This window comes from Hyperolius riggenbachi, chromosome 1 (genome assembly GCF_040937935.1).
Source record: "Hyperolius riggenbachi isolate aHypRig1 chromosome 1, aHypRig1.pri, whole genome shotgun sequence".
In the NCBI taxonomy this organism is placed as follows: domain Eukaryota; kingdom Metazoa; phylum Chordata; class Amphibia; order Anura; family Hyperoliidae; genus Hyperolius; species Hyperolius riggenbachi.
The window spans coordinates 118,866,344-118,888,993 of record NC_090646.1 but is presented as its reverse complement, the minus strand read 5'-3'; the positions used below and the strand labels follow the sequence as shown (position 1 = coordinate 118,888,993).

Genomic DNA, 22,650 nt, shown 5'->3' with positions numbered 1-22,650 from the left:
TATGGCCGTAAGTACATAATCGTAATGAAGAAGGATTTCGCGAAATTTCGCGCAAGCGTAATTTTCGCATTACAGTCGTATCATGCCGTAATTTCGCATTAAACGCTACCGTAATTTCGCGTTAAACCGTAACGCTCCGTATAATATAAAAAAGCCGCCGACTTTAAGGGTTAATAGCAAAGCCCCCTTAAATGCTAAGAGCCTCAAATTTGGAGAATATATTAAGGAGATCAGGAGGAATAAGAGGAAATTTTTTTTTTTCAAAAAGACCTTATAGTTTTTGAGAAAATCGATGTTAAAGTTTCAAAGGAAAAATGTAAACATTTAAAAACCCGCCGACTTTAACGGTCGGTTAATAGCAAAGCCTGCTTAAAGTTTAGGAACACCAAATTCCCAGGGTATATTAAGGGGATCAGTGGGAATAAGAGGAAAATTTTTTTTTCAAAAAGACCTTATAGTTTTTGAGAAAATCGATTTTTAAGTTTCAAGGGCGAAAATGTCTTTTAAATGCGGAAAATGTCAGTTTTTTTTGCACAGGTAACAATAGTGTATTATTTTCATAGATTCCCCCAAGTGGGAAGAGTTTTACTTACTTCGTTCTGAGTGTGGGAAATATAAAAAAAAACGACGTGGGGTCCCCCCTCCCAGACCTCTTTAACCCCTTGTCCCCCATGCAGGCTGGGATAGCCAGAATGCGGAGCACCGGCCGCGTGGGGCTCCGCACCCTGACTATACCAGCCCGCATGGTCCATGGATTGGGGGGTCTCGGAAGGGGAGGGGCAGCCAAGCTTTCCCCTCCCCCTCCGAGCCCTTGTCCAATCCAAGGACAAGGGGCTCTTCTCCACCTCCGATGGGCGGTGGAGGTGGAGGCCGCGATTTCCTGGGGGGGAGGTTCATGGTGGAATCTGGGAGTCCCCTTTAAAAAGGGGTCCCCCAGATGCCCACCCCCCCTCCCAGGAGAAATGAGTATAGAGGTACTTGTACCCCATACCCATTTCCTTTAAGAGTTAAAAGTAAATAAACACACAAACACATAGAAAAAGTATTTTAATTGAACAAAAAACATAACCACGAAAAAAGTCCTTTAATTTTCTTAATTAACCATTAATACTTACCTGTCCCTTTAAAAGCCAGTTCCCACGCAATATCCTCGGAAATGTTCTATCAGTTACAATGTAACAAAGTTATTACAATGTAACAACTTTGTTACATTGTAACTACGCCGCACCCGACGTCACTCACCGCCGCCGCCGCCGCCGCGTCTGCGCTGCAGGACCCGACAGAGCTCTGAGCTATAGTTAAGAGCTCTCGAAAGCATCTTTGTATTTGGGCTCCAAGGAGCCCCATTGGTCCTTAGCAGACCAATGGGGTTCCTTCTGATTTGAAGGAACCCCATTGGTCTGCTAAGGACCAATGGGGCTCCTTGGAGCCCAAATACAAAGATGCTTTAGAGAGCTCTGAGCTATATAGCTCAGAGCTCTGTCGGGTCCGTGCAGGAAGCTAAGTCCCCGCCGGCTCCGCTGCCCTCCCCGCCTCTCCCACATGTCACCCACATGTCACCCACATGTGGGTGACATGTGGGTGACAGATGTGGGCGGGGTGGACAGCGGGAGCTGCGGGGACTTAGCGTCCTGCACGGACGCGTATGCGGCGGCTGAGCGGCGAGTGGCGTCGGGTGCGGCGTAGTTACAATGTAACAAAGTTGTTACATTGTAATAACTTTGTTACATTGTAACTGATAGAACATTTCCGAGGATATTGCGAGGGATCATTTATTTAAAGGGACAGGTAAGTATTAATGGTTAATTAAGAATATTAAAGGACTTTTTTTCGTGGTTATGTTTTTTGTTCAATTAAAATACTTTTTCTAAGTGTCTGTGTGTTTATTTACTTTAACTCTTAAAGGAAATGGGTATGGGGTACAAGTACCTCTATACTCATTTCTCCTGGGAGGGGGGGTGGGCATCTGGGGGACCCCTTTTTAAAGGGGACTCCCAGATTCCACCATGAACCTCCCCCCCAGGAAATCGCGACCTCCACCTCCACCGCCCATCGGAGGTGGAGAAGAGCCCCTTGTCCTTGGATTGGACAAGGGCTCGGAGGGGGAGGGGAAAGCTTGGCTGCCCCTCCCCTTCCGAGACCCCCCAATCCATGGACCATGCGGGCTGGTATAGTCAGGGTGCGGAGCCCCACGCGGCCGGTGCTCCGCATTCTGGCTATCCCAGCCTGCATGGGGGACAAGGGGTTAAAGAGGTCTGGGAGGGGGGACCCCACGTCGTTTTTTTTTTATATTTCCCACACTCAGAACGAAGTAAGTAAAACTCTTCCCACTTGGGGGAATCTATGAAAATAATACACTATTGTTACCTGTGCAAAAAAAACTGACATTTTCCGCATTTAAAAGACATTTTCGCCCTTGAAACTTAAAAATCGATTTTCTCAAAAACTATAAGGTCTTTTTGAAAAATTTTTTTTTCCTCTTATTCCCACTGATCCCCTTAATATACCCTGGGAATTTGGTGTTCCTAAACTTTAAGCAGGCTTTGCTATTAACCGTTAAAGTCGGCGGGTTTTTAAATGTTTACATTTTTCCTTTGAAACTTTAACATCGATTTTCTCAAAAACTATAAGGTCTTTTTGAAAAAAATTTTTTCCTCTTATTCCTCCTGATCTCCTTAATATATTCTCCAAATTTGAGGCTCTTAGCATTTAAGGGGGCTTTGCTATTAACCCTTAAAGTCGGCGGCTTTTTTATATTATACGGAGCGTTACGGTTTAACGCGAAATTACGGTAGCGTTTAATGCGAAATTACGGCATGAACGAAACGCGAAATTTCGCGTTGAAAATTACGCTTACGGTATTTTCAATTACGATTTTAATGGCAATTTCGCTACGCTAATTTCGCATCGTAATCGCAAATTTCGCATGCGTAATTATAGTAATGCGAAATTACGAAAATTTCAGCTCAACTCTAGATCCATCCTCTTCAGACCAGTTAAAGCGGACCCAAACCAAACATTTTTTTAATTCAAAATATTTAGTTGCACCACTCTGACACATACAAAGATAAATAAACACTCCTTCAAGCCTATGTGCATTTCAGTGCATGCTTTTCACCCTTCTCTTTTCATAACTAGGGTTATACAGGTGGCAGCCATTAAATTCCTCCTTTGCCGGACACCATCTACTCTACCAGTTTGCCGGATTCTGTCCCGGCAATATAAAAGGAAGGGAGGGGTTCCTCCAATAAATGTAAAATATTTTATATTTGTCATCATGCAGCTGAAAAAAGGCTGCTATTTATTATTATAATTTAGAAAATAGATTTTATTTCTGAAATCTTGTATTTTTGATTTGGGTCCACTTTAAATAGCAGGTTCTGCTTGGTGGGTTGGTTGAGGATGGTAAGCGTTAGGCATATTTATCAATGTTGGTTAGTACGGCTTAAAGGAATCATCAGTCTAAAAATAAAAAAAAATCAGCTTTACTCACCTGTGGCTTTATCCAGCCCCTTGCAGCAGACTGTCCCACGCTGACCGATTCACTCTCCCCCGCTGTCCCGGGCTCCCCGCACGGGGCAGAGGACGACTAGCTGCCCTAGTCTCAAGGTCTAGTCTCAAGGTCAGAACATAACTCATTTTTTATACAGATCTCGAAAGGTTAAAATGAAAGATACAATTGCATTTTGCTATTGTGTAACTTAAAAAATAAAATAAAAGAAAGAATACTCTGTCATAAGTTGTTCTGATGGGGGAAAAATGTGTAGTTCTACAAAGGTCATATAAAGGGTGTAGGAGCTTATAGACACCTCTACTGCTGTTTAACTACTTGCCGACTGCTCCACGCCAATTGGCGTTAGAAGTGCGGCAGCCCCAGGACCGCTCCATGGCGATTGGCGTGAACGGCCGTCTATGGGGCTAGCAGGAGATCACGCGCAGGCTGCGGCGATCGCCGCTCGGGAGACTGTTAGACGGCGGTTTCGCCGTCTAATTACTTTGTACAGCGCTGCGATCTGCAGAAGTGCTGTACTGGGGACAGCCGTGTGACACGGCTGTCCCTCTGGGGCACTAGAGAGCCTATGACAGCTGATCGCCGTGATTGGCTGGCGGCGGGTGGGCAGGAGGGTGAGGGAAAGTAAAAATCTAAAAATTATGTATACAGTATTTAATAAAAACAAATAGGAATAAATATGTGCAAAAAAACCAATGATCAACTGGGGGGCGATCAGACCCCACCAACAGAGTGCTCTGTTGGTGGGGAGAAAAGGGGGGGAGGGAATCACTGGTGTGCTGTGTTGTGCAGCCCTGCAGCTTGGCCTTAAAGCTGCAGTGGCCTATTTAACTGAAAATGGCCTGGTCTTTAGGGCGGGTTAACACTGCGGTCCTAAAGTGGTTAATCCTGCAGAATAAAGATTTTACTCTCTTTTTCGCTGTTGATGCTCAACTATTGCAGATCAAAATAAATGTTAACATAATTATCTAATTTGCTTTTAATATGCAATATGAACGTACCTGTATACAGGACATTGCAGAGCAGGAATACTGTGCAATGAAATCACCCCTGCGACCCCTGCCATCGCAGGAGGGCCCAGAGACTTTGGGGGCCCCTCCTCCTCTCTCCTTGTTCGCTCACAAAAACCATGTGCAGGAGCATGTGTAATTTTTTTTTTCTGCTTCCAGACGCTGCTTTACAGCAGAACACTCTCTACTGCCATTCACCGAGTCCCGATCACGTGACCTGCATGGGGTATAGCGTGGGGCCCTATGCTATAATTTTTGCAGGGGGGCCTTGTTAACCTCCCTGGCTTTATGATTATTTTCAGATTTAGGATCTAAAAGCCGTGCAATTTTTTTCACAGGCTTTTAAACCCTAAAAACAAGAAAAAAACACACTACAGAGAGGTTTTGCAGCAGCTCCTGCATATAACTCAATCAGGCTCGGGGTTACTGCTCCAAACTATGGATTTCCGTCCCGAGCCTGACTCAGAATGAAAGCTAAGGAGGTTAAGTCTAGTTACACCCCTGGAACCAATTCACAGATTTTCTTCTCTACGGCTAACAAACAGCACTGAAGAGGAACACATACTCTAAAAGACTTATAATTTCCTCCTATTTTCATTGTGTGATAACTACTGTGCATTTTAAAGAAAACTAAAAGTAGTTAGGTTTGATTCCTACTTGAACCAAAACCAGAATTTTTTGTACATTTTACAGAACGGCAAATGTACAGGTTGATGGATTCACACATTTCATCTGGTGACTACAGCATACTCCGCAGATACTATATCTGACCTGAAGAAGTGGGTTAAAGGGAACCCTAGGTAAGAGTGATATGGAGGCTGCCATATTTATTTCTTTTTAAACAATACTAGTTGCCTGGCCGCTCTGCTAATCTATTTAGCTGCAGTACTGTCTGAATTAAACCAGAAACAAGCATGCAGCTAATCTTGTCAGATGTGACAATAATGTCAGAAACACCTGATCTGCTGCATATGCTTGTTCAGGGTCTATGGCTAAAAGTATTAGAGGGAGAGGATCAGCAGGACAGCCAGGCAACAGGTATTGCTTAAAAGGAAATAAATATGGCAGCCTTCACATCACTCTCACCTCGGGTTCACTTTAAACCCGTGAAAAACATCATCGTATTATATCTTGATCTTTCCATTGAATCTTTAGTACATCTCTGAGCTTCTTTCTTACCAGTTTACACCATTTTTATATTTTTGGGGTGCCTCCTACCTTCCCCCCTCCCCTTTCCATATGTTGCCCACATACTCAATGTGGATTGTGGTTAGAGAATAGCTATAGTCATAGTTTAGTACCCTAGTCTCTTTCTGGAGCATGTCCTGGTTTTCTTCACAAGCGCTACACTGTAGTTGCCATATCGTGCATCCCGGATTTTTTTGTATACCTCTTCTTTTTCAAAAACAAATTCATTATACTGTATCAACCTACTATACTACATGGCAGGGGCTTAACTAGCGTGGAGCAGCCCCTGCACCAACAGATGGGCTCAGAGCTGTATAGGAGCCCCAACTTCTACTTCACTACCACCGATAAAGGGGTCCATTCTTTAGATTAGGTGTTTTTGTGGCTAAACTCGTTAGGGGTGAAGATTATGATGTCCACTCTTGTTTTATGGCCCTTGCAAGATGCCCCCCAAGGTTGTAAGGGCTGCCAAGGGAAAGAATGTGAACATTGGGGGACCCCATAAAAGGTTTACAGGGGATGGGGGCAAGCTTTGTAGTTACGTCACTGCTACACTGGACTCCCGGTCTGTCTTAGGGTTTTTCATTACCCTGGAAGGCATCCTTACCTACCAGGCCCACCCAGAACATGTCATATCATGTGCTAGGATCTGTGGGTTCCATTGCAGTCAGCAGTACACAAAGTTCAAACCTGCAAGATTTTTAGAGACAAGCAGATGTATTTTCCATAGAAGCCTATGGTGGAAACATGTCTACTCTGGACTCCAAACAGAGCACAATGGACGGTTACTGCACTGTCTGCTCTGGCTGGCCACTGGAGATCCAGCACAGATGTGTAATGAGTCTTAGAGACTATAGAAGATGCACAGTAAGGAAATGGATTATAGGATGTCCACGTTAGTGAGCCATCCTCAGTAAGAGTTTACATAAGTAGCACTTTATTTGTAAAGGGCAGTGTATAAGCTGAGCCATCATTAATAGACATATTTCAGATTCTGATATTAGTTTACTTAAAATGCCTTTCTCTGAGAGAATAACCACAAAACGTTTACCGAATCTGGTGGGTAGCTGTGACCTTAGAAGCTGTGGCACTTGACGCTCTTTTATCACCATCATCTCCGGCCTTCTTCTTCTCTGGGTTTGGAGGACATGGCAAGATTACCATAACTGACTTGTTAAAGGTTGGAATTGATGGCTGCCTCATGTGGATGAGGGGACTGCAAGATACCACTGGATGGTATATGTCATGTTTCATCTTCAGTACAGAAATTAGTGAAGTATCAATAGGCTGAACCTAAAGATAGGACACAAAAAGAGTGCAAGACTGCTGCACATTTAATAAGATAAAGTCAGTTAGGTTGCACACTCTGCAATGGGGAGCAACAAAACTCAGCATAACTTTTTTTTAAACAGAGGGCTTGCACAGCTTATTACTTCTATCACAGATGAAGAAAAGACGGCAGGATGTATGTCGTACTAGTTAAGCGCACTGCCTTTCAAAACGGATACCAAGGCTTGAGCCAGTGCTTATTCCTCTTGTGGGTTTGTCCACCGAACTACGCCACAAGTGTGCCCATCACAGTGCAGCCTCCTATATCCTGGCCATCACTTCTCTGCCCCTTCTCCTGCCTGGCATGCTTGTTCACTCACCTTGCATAAGAGGCTGACATCACCACTGATGGAGCAGGAATGCTGGATGGGCAGTGTGAACAGCCCTCTGTTTGTCTGTAACTCAGCCAACTAGATGGCTGCTCTCCTATAGACTTCCCACCAAGCTCTCCATGCTACCTCTGCACTCGAGGTAACATCAGCCTGACTCCCTGGTGGGGATATGCCAGGCGGGGGAAGGGTCAGAGAAGTGCTAGCTGGGGATCTGGTGCTGGAAACAGGCAAATGTTGAAAGGTGTGGTGGAGTTCGATGAATGACCCTGCAAATCTTGAGCAAACACGTTATCATGCACCTGTTTGCCACATTAAACCACTAATACTATTCAGGGTACATCACTTGATTCATATGCATGGAAACATGACAGAGTCACTTTAACTTGTACATCAATACACAAATTCAGGATCAAGCCCTGTAGCAGTTCGGGAGGCAGAAGAATCTTTAAATCGTACTCTTTTAATCTTTGAAGGTAGCCAATAAAAGATATGAAATTGATTCTTAACATTTTGTTTTACACCAATGCTTAAAGGGTTACTTAAAGCGGACCCAAACTAAACATTTTTTTTTTAAATTCAAAATATTTAGTTGCACCACTCTGACACATACAAGATAAATAAACACTCCTTCAAGCCTATGAGCATTTCAGTGCATACTTTTTACCCTTCTCTTTTCATAACTAGGGTTATACAGGTGGCAGCCATTACTTCTGAGCATAGTAGGAGGGTTTAGACCATGGGTGTGTTTGTCATCAGCTGCCCCCCCCTCACAGGGGCATCGTCTATGTGAAATCTCACACAAGCTAAGATCACCTCCCCTGTGACATCATCAGTAGCAGCATGTGTTTTGTTTTTTGTTTTTTTATCTCCTCCACCAGTCTGCCGGATTCTGTTCCGGCAATATGAAAGAAAGGGAGGGGTTCCTCCAATAAATGTAAAATATTTTATATTTGTCATCATGCAGATAAAAAAAAGGCTGCTATTTATTATTATAATTTAGAAAATAGATTTTATTTCTGAAATCTTGTATTTTTAATTTGGGTCCACTTTAAGCCTAACATGAAATTATTTTTTTTTATCTTCAATATAAATTTAAGCAGTTACAAGACACTTACTACAGTGTTTGTTCTCTGCTAATCTCCTCCGTCTCCCCATAAATTAGTCTGGTAGTTTGGGCTTTTGGCGACCAGTTGCCTGCTGACCCGGAAGTGTAAAGTCGCTGAAGCACGTTCCTCCCCTGGGTCCTAATGCCCAGTTGCCCACTGCCCATACTATTTCACTACTGTCCTGCAAGCTCTTGCTACATGGGTGCACCTGTTTGCCTGTGATTGCAGGGTACATATACGTTTTGCACATATGACACAGGCTAAATATACATGGCACATTTGGCACAGGGTACATATACATTTGGATGTGCACCCCCAAGAATAGCGTTTTCCTCAACTTAACTCTGCTCGTGCACTGCAGCAGGCAAAGTCGATGCACGAGCGGTTACATCATGAAGAGCACACTGACTTGGAAGTCGTTCCAATGACCAGCACCATTTTGAATAAATTATAAAATCTAAATTCTCAAATAAGAGAATAAAAAACTACACCAGAGTGGTGATTATATGCGAAAAGGAACTACGTTGAATGAGCTACAAGGTGAATACTTATTTTGAAAAAAATAATTTGACTTAAGATTTCCTTTAAAAATCTCAATAAAATGCACCTGCAAAATAACACTGTTTCCTTTGAACCTGTCCTTAAGGGTTTCAAGTTTAAAAGATGATTCTTAAAACTTTTTAGTGTGATATTGACTCAACAGCTACTTCTAAACTTAGACTTTAAATCGCTCCATAACCTCCTGGAATTTCTAATAGCATCTCATTGGTAAATAGAGCGTTTATGTTCCGTACATTATATCTCAAGGAAATGATACCTACCTTTCTGCAGAAATAGCAGCTGATTCATCCCCACTTTGTTCCATGGGGCTTTTTCTTACTGAAGGTCAAATTTCCATGAGCATTACCTATGATTTGTATAACCGAACACAGCGTTGTTCATCTCGGAGATCAATTACCTTGAGGTGGCTTAATACCCGCAGATGTTGAAATTCCAGGTGCTTACATTAAAGTCAGTATGCTGAATTACATACCCCCAGAAGAGCCCTTATCATTGCCGGTACATTATAATGATTCTAACTTGTAATAATGTCTTTCCTACTTCTGTCTCAAGGACTGCTGTTTTGGGAAATAAGTCTTACAATTTATGCTCCAGATGCAGTACATTTTACGGAAACGGCACAGATACAGACATACCTTAAACTGCACAATAATGGAAGAGCTGAAACAGCCAGGGGGGTAATTAAAGGAAATCCGAGAATCCACGTTCAGCTTCAGAGATAATCCTTTTCTAAGAACGGTGAAATTTTCTTTCTTTAAACACGATACGACACAGAATGTCCCGAGCTTGTAGATTTTTATTTCTGCAAAATTTCCCTGTGTTAAATAAATGGCAAAAATAAAACAATGCAGGACATCTGGTGAATAGGTACATTACCTATTAAGAGAAAAGGTGTTTCTTTTTTCGGTTTAGAGGAATATTATTGCATGTACAGACCAAGTCACCAGTTATCTGATCTGTGCCAAACCAATCAGGAAGTATCCCTTCCTGCCAGAACCAATCAGCAAGCTGTTGTAAGGAGCATGGCCTGGATACAGTCACCATCTCCATTCCACCCCACCTTCTAATTACTAGTAGCAATGATCTTCCGAATTCCACGGATTTCTAGTTTCTGAGCAGAAATCAGCTTTTCACGGCTGAAATCAGTATGCAGAAATCGGTACGCAAAAATTGGTAATCAACAGAATACCACATTACGAGACTTGAAAATCTTAAAACCGATCAGAAGACTCGGAGGCATTGGACCAATCAGAGAATGAAGAATTTTACCACAGAAATCAGATTACTGCAGAAATTTTAGGCCATCAGAAAATGCAGAAGCTTAGCATGGGTGCCGATCAGAAATCCGGTTTCCTCATAATAGCGTACAACAGCAAAAAATAGTCAATTACGTGAGAAAAAAAAAATATATTTTTGGAATTGATTAACTTTATTGGCAAAAAAAAAAAAATAACATCCTGTGGAAATCGGAATGATGCTTATCAGAAAGCAGAAATCCGTCGGTAATTGGAAACCAGCATTTCCGGCCATCCCTAATTACTAGTACAAATGGATGGGCAGGCAATGACAAGATGAGCAAGGGTTGAAGTCTCCATATGCCGAGAGTGGGGCGAAGCTGGCCACTGCATCCAGGTAAGACTCTGTGCAGGCCAGATTGGCACACAGGTTGTGCTGTGGGATTCTCTTCTATGCTAACATTAATTAGGTAAGTACAATACGTGTCTGACATGGGACTGTGTTTTTTTTTCTTTCCTTTTTTGCTGACCTGTAGAGTCCCTTTAAATGCATATTATTAACATATTATTAACTATCCCTCAAAAAGCTCAAAATAAAGTGTCCCTAACATACCCATAAAAGTATATCACGACTTTGGTTTAGGGTCACATTTTGGGTAGATCATTTAACAGAAAATATTTTTGGGTTACGGGACGAAATTCAAGCACCCAGAGAAACCTCCACAAACATGGGGAGAACATACATACTCCATGCAGATATGTCTTGGCTGAGTATCAAGCAGGGTAAGGTGCTGCATACTTTTCCAGTTATTCTACACAACCTTTATTAGGGCTGCTGCTGCATTTACAATAGACCATGAAGCAGCTATATAAAATGTCTGTGTTGGTTGGTTACAACACAAATAAGACTGGGACTACACTTGCTTAAAATCATGTGTGTCTTCACACAAAGTCAAATCAAACGTAAAGCTTTTCAATGGCAATGCACGTGTTCATTTGGAGCTCCATGATTTTTCTACCATAATTTGCTAGCGTTTAAAAAATTGGGTCCCCACCCCATAAAGTTTCAAATCACAACTTAATGCACATTTTAACGTGCAGCAGAGGTGTATGCTGGTTAAGGCACACGGTAGAACATGAGCTAAATGGGTGAAATTGTCTTTGGAAAACAACATTAGTTTTTTTGTGGATCTAAGTGTGGTCCCAGACTCCCAGCCTAAGTCATGCAATTTAGGAAATATGTGTCTGAGTTTTGCGGCATCCCTAACCACAAATATTATGTATACACGTATTAGGGCATTCCGATCCTATGCATTAATCAGTGTGATAGTTTAAGTGCTACCTTCCAACGAAATAAAGAAACATTTCATTAATTGTTATTTAATCTAAACTGAACTGAATGCATTACATTTTTCCAACATCATTTTGAGAAAACAACAAGAACTCCCGCAGAAAATAACAAAAAAATTGTGTGAAGTCCCCTAGGTCATCTACATTTTTTATAGGCACTATATCCCATTCAGGAACCAACTCTAGATGAAACCCAAGGTCCATACTTCCTAAACGCTGCTCTTTAAAAAAGAAAACTCCAATGAACTGCTGTCCTCCTGCTCTACCCGCTATCCAAGTGTCCGTTCTAATACTTTGTCTGCATACAGAATTTGAGACTGAAGAAGTCTTTTAAGTTAGCCAATGGTATGATCCTGATTCAAAACTTCTTGCTTTTAATCTAAACAGTTGATACCAACTTCTCTCTACCTGATCACTATCCACCTAATCTACACCTATTTGGTAACTATTACAAATGCTATTTTTTTGTTGTTACATAAATGTTATGTTTCTCACATGTTTTAATGAGTTTCCTCACAGCACTGCACGTTGCTCCCACATCTCAAAATCATACTGAGAATTGAACTGGTTCCCCTAAATTGGCCTTGGACTAGGACTATTGTAGGGATTAGATTGTGAGCTCTGTGGAAAAGGTCAGTACTGGATAACAGCAATAATAATAATATAAGGGAAGGCCCAACGAAGGTCAATGCTCTTTCATTATGTACTGTACTGTATACAATCCAATTTCCCAAAAAGCTGATTTGCTGGGTAAAATTCACATAAAAACAGAAAGTAATGATTTGCAAACCATATCGATCCTATTTTTAACTTAAAATAGTAAAAAATACTACCTATCAAATTTGATGATTCTAACATGTATGGGGCTTTTTTTAAAATTAATGTTTAAACCCATCCCATTAACTTTTATGGAATTTGTGAAACTGGTTTGCCAAAAAAATACAACATGGAGCCACCCGAAGCAGGAGGAAATTTTTGAAAGTTTATCAGAGGTGTTTTTTCTCATCCCTACTTACTAACGGTAACAGTAAAAAAGGGCGCAGGTGGCTAGTGGACAAATCTGGCGCCGTCATTCACTTCCATAATAATTATCATTTACTGGGCGCCGAACAGGAAAAAAGGGCGCCCGAGAATAATAACGTTTACCAACGGCGCCCGAAGATGTTTTATAACTGCTTGTGATGATTTACGTTTCCTATTTCAATAAAACATTATTTTAAAAGTTATCCCTTAGTGTTTGTAAAACATTATTATTCACGAAACAAAGCGATCAGTACGTAACGTAAATTGTACTATATTTTATCCCTTACTGTTTTTAAAAATTATTCTACACACAATACAGTGATCTCTAAGGAGGGTCTTAGGTTTAGGCACCATCAGGGGGGTCTTAGGTTTAGGCACCAACAGGGGGGTCTTAGGTTTAGGCACCAACAGGGGGGTCTTAGGTTTAGGCACCAACAGGGGGTCTTAGGTTTAGGCACCAACAGGGGGGTCTTAGGTTTAGGCACCAACAGGGGGGTCTTAGGTTTAGGCACCAACAGGGGGATCTTAGGTTATGGCAACCAACAGGGGGGTCTTAGGTTTAGGCACCAACAGGGGGGTCTTAGGTTATAGCAACCAACAGGGGGGTCTTAGGTTTAGGCACCAACAGGGGGGTCTTAGGTTTAGGCACCAACAGGGGGGTCTTAGGTTTAGGCACCAACAGGGGGGTCTAGGGGTTAGGGGTAGGTACAGGGAGGGTTAGTTATTTTTTTTTTTTAAAACGTTATTATACGTTTCACTATTTAAACGGAAGATTAACGTTTTTACAATTGCCGATTTCATGCACATTATTTAATGATTTATAACTTTATAAAACATTAATTTTAAACGAAATACAGTACAATTCATTTTTAAACGTTATCCATGCTTATCGTTTAAAACCCTGCGCCCTTTTTTCCCAGCGCCCCTTTTTAACGTACGCCTTACTAACACCTGTACTAGAACATGTTATGATCGCTTCTGCAGCGTTTACTGCTGACTGCAGTGGTATTGCAAACCAAGCAGTTCTAATGTCATTACATGCATTTGCTTGCATAGTTTGGTTTGCACTTAAACTAGTTGCTGATTCCATCTGCAGTCGCTCTGAAGTTAATGACAGTTTAATATGCTTTTGTGTAAACAAACATTGTCTGCTGCAGTGGAGGGGCGGTCCCTTTCCTGCAGGCTGCATATCATTGTCTGCCTTTTCCTGCTATCAGCCTGTGATTAATTACCATTCACTTGTGTGGGAATCTGAAGGTCTGCTCCCATTGGATGACCTCAGTATAAAGAACTGCTTCCTGCAATGCCTCATGGGCTACCATAGTCTCAGATTCTATCTGTTACTCTGCCCGTGCCCCACCTCGTTCCTAGTCCGTGTGGACTGCGCTGACTCCTGCGAAGGGGTCAGCGAGTCCTCCTAGTTCTGCTCTTGTTCTAGAAGTTGTTACTTGCTTGTCTTGTGTCATATATTGGTTCATCGCCAATATATACGCATACTTGCGCATTTTGTTATTTTCCTTGAATTCGTGTTACGTTGATACATCAGTGTCGCTGATATATACGTACACGAACTGTTTATATCCTGTGTTCCGTTAGTCAGCGTTCCTGCACGCTGAGCTAGTTATCCTGTTCCTGGTCCTGTTTGTGGATTGCGTTCATCTCTGCGAAGAGATAGCGAATCCTTCTGAGTCCTGTTCCCTGTATTGCTCCAGTCTTAGTCAGAGTTCCTGCTTATGTCATATATCGGTTCATTGCCGATATATACATATGTTAGTCAGACGTTACGAATAGTTTCATTGATAGCTGTAATTGTAATACGCTAGGAAATCATACTTATTGTATATTTATCTGTGTTACGTTCATCTATCTTGATCCTACTATCTTCTGACTATCCTGTCCTGTCTTTGTGAGGCACGCCATCGCCGCAACGCATTGGCTGCCTCATTCCAGTCTGTCTGGTTTTGGACGCTTGCTGTCGCTAAGTAGCCGCTAGCTAGCAAGCGTTCATTCTGTCTACTTGTTCTGATCTCCTCAGTCCTGGTTTATGCGCTCAGCGCTACTTTGTGCTGAGACGTTATTACGAAAGTGTTGTTTGTGGCTGTTCGGATCTGCACCGGCTCTGTGCACCACAATCTCCTATTGGAGTCAGTCCTCTCCTCCACTAAACTGGGGATATCCTGATCCCTTGTGCTGGTGTGTGTACCTCCTTCACGTCAGCTTATGTGTTGTATGCTGACTGTGGAGATTACACCTCCAAGCTTAACATTATGGTAGCCCCCTTACCAATCCCCATTGTGGGGTGGGTTCCCAGCAAAAATGACACTGTTTGTTATGGTTCCTATTCCTTTAAGAAATTTGAGAAGCTCAATTCTGAAACAGAAAATGAGTTTTTTTCTGAATGTACCAGGTTCCTGGCCAATCCCGAGCTCCAGGCTACTCCTGTTTCAACGTGGGCCCCCCAGCTAGTTTATGTTTTATTTAAGAGAAGATTGTTTCAGTGGGCCTACGATGTCTTGGATCATACCAATTTAAAAGAGAGACCACTGGAATTTCTAGCGTTTGTGATCCATAACTGGCTGCGCAAAACCGATTTGCCTAGCCCTTTTGATAAGCTCCTGGCAGCTTGTCAATCAGCTGCTCCTTCTACTGCCTACAAAAATAATCAGCAAGCAGATATTTGTTCTGATAACTTTTCTTCTGCTAAGGCAGCAGGGTCTAAAGCCAAACGTAAACGCTCCAAAAGAAAAGCGTTACAAGCAGCGGAGTCGTTGCCCTTGGCGACTGCGCATCAGATCTGTAATGAGACTCCGCCAGTAGCAGATAATGAAATTCAGTCACCATTCAGGGGAGTCAAATGGACCTATGAAACTACTAATGAACTTTCATTGCTAGCCAGGGAAAATAAAAGTTCTTGTTTAAATGAATTATCTGAATATGATTATGAAGATATATTACAGAGTATTGAACAGATCAATTTATTCGTGCAGCAAGGGAAATTTGCATACACTACAGTTCAACACTTGCTACAGGTATTGGAGATCCTTAGGAATAAGAAATCGGCCAATCACCTGCTAAATAACCCAATGTATGTTTCTGCCACTAACACATTTGCAAACTATGATCAGCCGGATTGCTCAGCTGTTAAATATGCATGGGATCCTCCATTTGAGAAAGGAGAGATGGAAGCCCTGGTCTATGAATGGAAGAAAGATGCAAGTTCATTTTGTCAGTTTTACAGTGCAAAAAGTGAATTAGTATTGAATGCATGCATTAAGTCTGCCTATAACCTAATAAAAACTGGTGTGTGTGGGTATGACTTTGTGGCTCCATTGATCGATGTGTGGAGAATGATTCTGGACGATTTTTATGCGATTCAATCAGTTGATACCAGGGAAGACACACTGTCAAGTGGAGATTGTTCCACTTCCTCAGTTCCTGAGGACTCGCCTGCTTCAGCACCTTTGGCTGATTCAGCGAGTGATTCAGAGCTCCTTTTGTGTGAAATTGAAGTTCCTGTAATTCCACCCTGTACCATGGATAACTCAGTGTTACTTCCCAGTAAGACAGAAATTACTAATACTTCCTTAATCTTGCCCTGCACAAATTTCTCAGCAGAGGACCCAGAGGTCCTGCTGACTTCTGAGTCCAGCCTAGCCAGTACTCATGAGTCTTTGTTCAGTGAAACAGACACCAGAAAAATCTTGCCTGTCTCTGCAAACACTTCTGCAGAAATTACCTGTGTTAATAAAGTTCAACTCCTGTCTGATCCAGCAGATGCCAATAGATGCACTACATCAGTTTCTGAGTCCCAGCAATCCTGTCCAGAAATCTCAGAACCCCAGCATCTGAATTTTCCAATTTCACAATTGAATGCTGATTTAGATGCGCAAACATTGTGTTTTGACCTTCCTGTTTCTACACCTCACTCTAGTTTCATGAATAACTCAGAGCGTCTGCTATGTGAGTCCGAAATCGCAGAATTATTACCGTGTTCAGAAAATGTTCCAGTGAACTTGCCCTGTACCATGAATTGTGCAGTAGATCTCTCCAATGAAACTCAGGTCACAGAATCATTATGCTGTCCAGCAGGTGCTTCCATGGTTTTGCCCTGCAGTGTGGACTGTTCGGTGATCCTGTCCAGTGAAGCTGTGGTCACAGAGTCTTATGCTTCACCCAGTACTTTGGATACTTCAAACCCTCTAGCAGAACAGTCTGAGGCACTGCTTACCTCAGTTGGTGTTGCAGTAATATTCACTTGTCTAGCAGCTGTTTTGGAATTACAGTCTGCTCTAATAAAACTTGATGAAATTCTGCCCAGCGAAGCAGAAGCCATTGAAATATTGTCCTCGTCAGGAAGTGTGTTAGATACCTTGCCCTGTACACAGTCTGATTTAACCAAGGTTGTTGAGTCCCTCTCCAGTGTTGTAACAGCCGAGGAACTCCAGCCCTGTCCTCTGAATGTTTCAAAAGTCTTGCCCTGTAACATGGATAATTCTGACTCGCTGGAAAAAATAATCAGAATTTCAGTCCGGGTTAATGAGTGTTTCTGAAACCCAGCCCTGTATCCTGGAAAATTCTGGTTCTCTGGCCGGTGTGGCAGAAGTTCCTGAGTCCCCTTCCTGTCCAGTGAGTTACTCAGTTTTGCCTAGTTCAGTGGGGATTGCTGCACTACTGACTTGTTTTGCAGCCCTTCATGAGCTCCAATCCAGTGTATTTGATGAGTCTCTGTCTAGTCCAGAAGAAGTTATGGGAACCCTGTCTAGTTCGGTGCATACATCAGAAGATTTGTCCTGTCTTGTAAATGCCCCTGAACATGATTTGTTAATAACTTTGCTGGAATCAGAGACATCTAAGTCTGATCCTGCATTTTTTAGTGAGAATCCAGTAACTGTGAAGTCTAGTCATGATGATTTTTTTTTGCCCAGTCCTGGTTTCGGTCCTACCTTGACTGACTTTGAGGTTTGCAGTTCCTTGACATGCCCAGAAGTCTCTCTTGTGCCGGTGTGCCCAGATGTGCTTCGTATGCCAGAGTGCCCAAGTGTGTCTGTGTTAGCGTGCTCACGTGCTTCCCTAGTGGAGACATGTTCTGATGTTGCCGGTTGGCCTGCATGCCCGGAGATGGTTCTGGTCCCTAAAAGCCCTGATCTTGATGTTTGTCCTTGTGACCCTGACTCTGGAGTTGCCCGGGGTTCCATAGGGGTTCTTGATAGTTCTCCATGTGAGCCTAAGGGGCGTTCTGACCTGTGGGGATCTCTTTGGAGCTTCCAAGTGTTCTGGGAGATCTCTGAGGAAACTTGTCCTGGTACCTTGGACTGGTTCAACAGTGGGTTTTGTGTTGGTAAGGACAGTTCCGGTGGGCATTGCAAAGGCTTTGGCGTTTTTGGACAGTCCTTGGAAGGCGGTGGGTATCGCGCAGAGAGTTTCTTGGGGTTGTTTTCTGGAAGTCGTGGTTCTGATGGGTGTCACACTGAGGCTTGTAGTGCTGACGGGCATGGTTCGGTAGGTTCTGGTTCCAATTGGTCTAGTTTTGGTGAGACTGATTCGGGAATTTGGTTTTGTCGGACGGATCCGACCTTCATGAATTTTCAGTCAGATCAGTTTGCTGGATTTCCCACTTCTGATTTTTTGGTTTGGGTGGTTCAGGAGAAATATGTCAGTTTTCATAGGCGTCCAGAGGCCGCGTTTAAGGGAGGGGGTACTGTTATGATCGCTTCTGCAGCGTTTACTGCTGACTGCAGTGGTATTGCAAACCAAGCAGTTCTAATGTCATTACATGCATTTGCTTGCATAGTTTGGTTTGCACTTAAACTAGTTGCTGATTCCATCTGCAGTCGCTCTGAAGTTAATGACAGTTTAATATGCTTTTGTGTAAACAAACATTGTCTGCTGCAGTGGAGGGGCGGTCCCTTTCCTGCAGGCTGCATATCATTGTCTGCCTTTTCCTGCTATCAGCCTGTGATTAATTACCATTCACTTGTGTGGGAATCTGCAGGTCTGCTCCCATTGGATGACCTCAGTATAAAGAACTGCTTCCTGCAATGCCTCATGGGCTACCATAGTCTCAGATTCTATCTGTTACTCTGCCCGTGCCCCACCTCGTTCCTAGTCCGTGTGGACTGCGCTGACTCCTGCGAAGGGGTCAGCGAGTCCTCCTAGTTCTGCTCTTGTTCTAGAAGTTGTTACTTGCTTGTCTTGTGTCATATATTGGTTCATCGCCAATATATACGCATACTTGCGCATTTTGTTATTTTCCTTGAATTCGTGTTACGTTGATACATCAGTGTCGCTGATATATACGTACACGAACTGTTTATATCCTGTGTTCCGTTAGTCAGCGTTCCTGCACGCTGAGCTAGTTATCCTGTTCCTGGTCCTGTTTGTGGATTGCGTTCATCTCTGCGAAGAGATAGCGAATCCTTCTGAGTCCTGTTCCCTGTATTGCTCCAGTCTTAGTCAGAGTTCCTGCTTATGTCATATATCGGTTCATTGCCGATATATACATATGTTAGTCAGACGTTACGAATAGTTTCATTGATAGCTGTAATTGTAATACGCTAGGAAATCATACTTATTGTATATTTATCTGTGTTACGTTCATCTATCTTGATCCTACTATCTTCTGACTATCCTGTCCTGTCTTTGTGAGGCACGCCATCGCCGCAACGCATTGGCTGCCTCATTCCAGTCTGTCTGGTTTTGGACGCTTGCTGTCGCTAAGTAGCCGCTAGCTAGCAAGCGTTCATTCTGTCTACTTGTTCTGATCTCCTCAGTCCTGGTTTATGCGCTCAGCGCTACTTTGTGCTGAGACGTTATTACGAAAGTGTTGTTTGTGGCTGTTCGGATCTGCACCGGCTCTGTGCACCACAATCTCCTATTGGAGTCAGTCCTCTCCTCCACTAAACTGGGGATATCCTGATCCCTTGTGCTGGTGTGTGTACCTCCTTCACGTCAGCTTATGTGTTGTATGCTGACTGTGGAGATTACACCTCCAAGCTTAACAGAACAACACTCATAATCAATCATTATAGCACAAAGGAGAAATCTCCTGAACATCCTCACCTTGGCAAAGACAAGTATTACTATTATCCTGTCCTTGCACAACATAAATACATTCCTGCTGAGATCTTTTTTAGAGGTCTGCACTGTACTGCAAGGATTTATTAATGCAAATCATCATATCAATAAGCATTTGTATTACTCTGGATGATGTAAAATGAATACAGAATGATACTAGCCTTGTGATTCCCATGATATCCATCTAAGGAGTTTGGTGTTAAGTAACTTGCTTGAAGCTTTTCATTGATTGTTTTAACCATCACGTCCTTATAACTTCCTCTATAATGGCTATTAAATGGAATTGAAATACTGATGGGAAATGGGATTTTAAGATCAGTGGTACAGCTTGAAATATTCAAAACACTGCTGACCAATTCTTCTCCATCTGACACCATTAAGGAGCTAATGTCATCCATATATCTACAGTTTAGCCCCTGTAGAATAGAAGACGGAGCTTTGATGAAGCAGGCAAAATGTTCCTCATCCTCACCTTCAACTTGTAAAGTGAATCTGTAAAATAAAGCATTTTAAAACCTTAAAAATGTGTTTCTACTTTTTTATGCAGTCATTTAAAAATCCGTTCAAGCGTACACTTAAAGTGGGCCTCCGCTTTAATTTCCAGAGTGAAAAGAGCCAGAATGACACTTACTCTGACTGCACCCCTCTTATTTTTAACTCAATGCAGCAATGGCTGACTACTGCAATAAGCAGCGGGGAAGCACTGTGGTAGCTCTGGAATGATACATACCAGGGATGGATTTACCATAAGGCACTGAAGGCACGTGCCTACAGGCGCCTAATGATGAAAAGGCGGCTCACTCCCATCCCTTAGTGCCTCCCTCCTTCCCTCGGGGGCACTACTAGCTACTTAATACCGATGGTACCTCTGGCTACATAATACTAAGGGGCACCTATAGCTATCTATGATGGGCAAGGGAAGTAAGGGGGAAATGACAGCTGGGACAGCCAGCACACTTGCGGAGCGGCCGGCAGGGGTTTGTAGGTTCACGGAGCGGAGGGTGAGTCTAGGGTGCCAAGAAATCTGTGCCTATAGGCTCCTGTGATGTAAATCCGGGCCTGCCACATACCGTGGCTGGCACTGCATTACTTCCCTCTTCACCTGGCTGAGTGGCACAGGTAGAAGCAGAGTACCCCTCAGGCCATACTATGAGGCTCCTCCCACCCACATGTGACACAATCTCTAAGCAGAGGCAAAGGCAGAGAATTGCTATTGCGGTTTTTTAGACGGGATCATGGCTAAGCAACAAAACCTAGATTTTATGGCACAAGTAGCCAATTTTTTACATTTTTTTACTGCTACTCTGTAACAGCTTCTGCTGCCTGCGTGGATCTGTCTTCATTTTCCTGCCCCTTACATATAGTTTATTGGGTATTCTTCCCCCAAACGCTTTTTTAAAATTGTATTTATTACCTAATTGCATGTAAAGGAATGTATCCATGCCCCCAGCTCCCTACAGCGCCTAGGCATTCTGAGTCCTATTCTGCAAGTGCCTGGGGAGGAGGAGGCTTTTTCTGAAGCATGTATGAGATTCCAGAGGCAAGGGGGTGGAAAGGGGAGGAGAGAGCAGGAGAGGGGAGTGGAGTTTTCACAGGCTGAGGGGAGGAGATGCAAAGCAGCTTGCTTGTGTAATGATGACAAGCAGAATATGGCTGCAATTATTGTATTACAGGAAAAAATAATCATATACTGCTGAAGCTGTTTGCAGCTAGATTTGCTGTGTAAACCATTTAAACTTTATAAAAAATATATAGACAAGTTACTTGCTATAGTTAGTTTTTCATCTAGGATCCGCTTTAACAGTGTGGGTTCAATTTCACACTGGAAGACCTCTTTAAAGTTTAAACCTATCACAAGTCTAGGCAACAGAAAATGAACATATAATGAGTAAACACATAGGCTATCTTCAGTAAAAACGGTGTTCCGGTTACATAGTCAATTTTTCCCCTGCATATCACATATTTATACCAGAAAAGCATTATTTCCTAAAATGGTGAAATATATTTATTTCAACAAAACTGCAAAAGAGAGAGTTCATACATTACATTGAAGTGCAAGCCCCTCCCACTTGAGCAGCCAACCTTAAAGGACCCCTAAACTGAGAGGGATATGGAGGCTGCCATTTTAATGTATTTCCTTTCAATCAATACCAGTTTCCTGTCATCCAGCTGAGTCTCTGCCTTTTAGCCATAGGATTTGAACAAGCATGCAGATCAGATGTTTCTGACTGAAATCTGACTGGATTAACTGCATGCTTCTTTCAGGTGTGTGATCCAGACACTATTGTAGCCAAAGTGGTCAGCAGGACTGACAGGCAACTGGTATTGTTCAAGAGGAAATAAATATGGCTGCCTCCACATCCCTCTCACTTCAGTTGCCCTTTAAGTTTTCCATTTACTTGCCACACTAGCTGGGACAGTTTGGGGTAGCTGAGTGATTACAAGTGACTCAAACTACCTACAGCTCAATCAGTAAACAAGTATATACAGTTTCTGGGGAGTAGGGTTAAAGCAGGCGAGGAGCATCAGACCTCCAGTAACTTATTATCTTGGAAAAAGACAATAGCAACTGACTGGGAGATAAACAACCTGGCCTATCACCTTCCCACGTGTTTATTTGATAGTTATACTGTAAATTGCTTTCAAATCCTTCAGAAAGTACTTAATACAGTCTTTAAAAAGTTCTCTTCATTTTGAAGAATAGCACTTTATCATTGTTATTAACTGCAAGAATACATTTACAGCTTAGTAACACCAAATAGCTCTGACCTGCAGTGTCAGACTTACTAATGGAGCACATTTTAGCCTTTTCTTCTCATTTCTGCGCCTCAATATAATCTGTCATTATTTCCCATACCTTGGAATGATGTCAAATTGTGTTAAAAGTTGTCAAATTTGCTTCCCCATAATAGGCAAGCAGGATGTTTGTTG

General features: G+C 42.6%; 1 protein-coding gene across 1 annotated transcript in view; it reads right to left on the bottom strand.

Moving 5' to 3' along the window:
* DTHD1 (death domain containing 1) overlaps positions 1–22,650 on the bottom strand; it is a 146,673-nt gene that overhangs the window by 65,888 nt on the left and 58,135 nt on the right. Inside the window, exons 3-5 of the mRNA XM_068271847.1 lie at positions 19,881–20,211; positions 9,673–9,852; positions 6,761–7,002 (exon numbers count right to left, since the gene is read on the bottom strand). Of these exons, the coding sequence (XP_068127948.1) occupies positions 6,761–7,002; positions 9,673–9,852; positions 19,881–20,211 (753 nt within the window). The remainder of the gene's footprint in view (positions 1–6,760; positions 7,003–9,672; positions 9,853–19,880; positions 20,212–22,650) is intronic.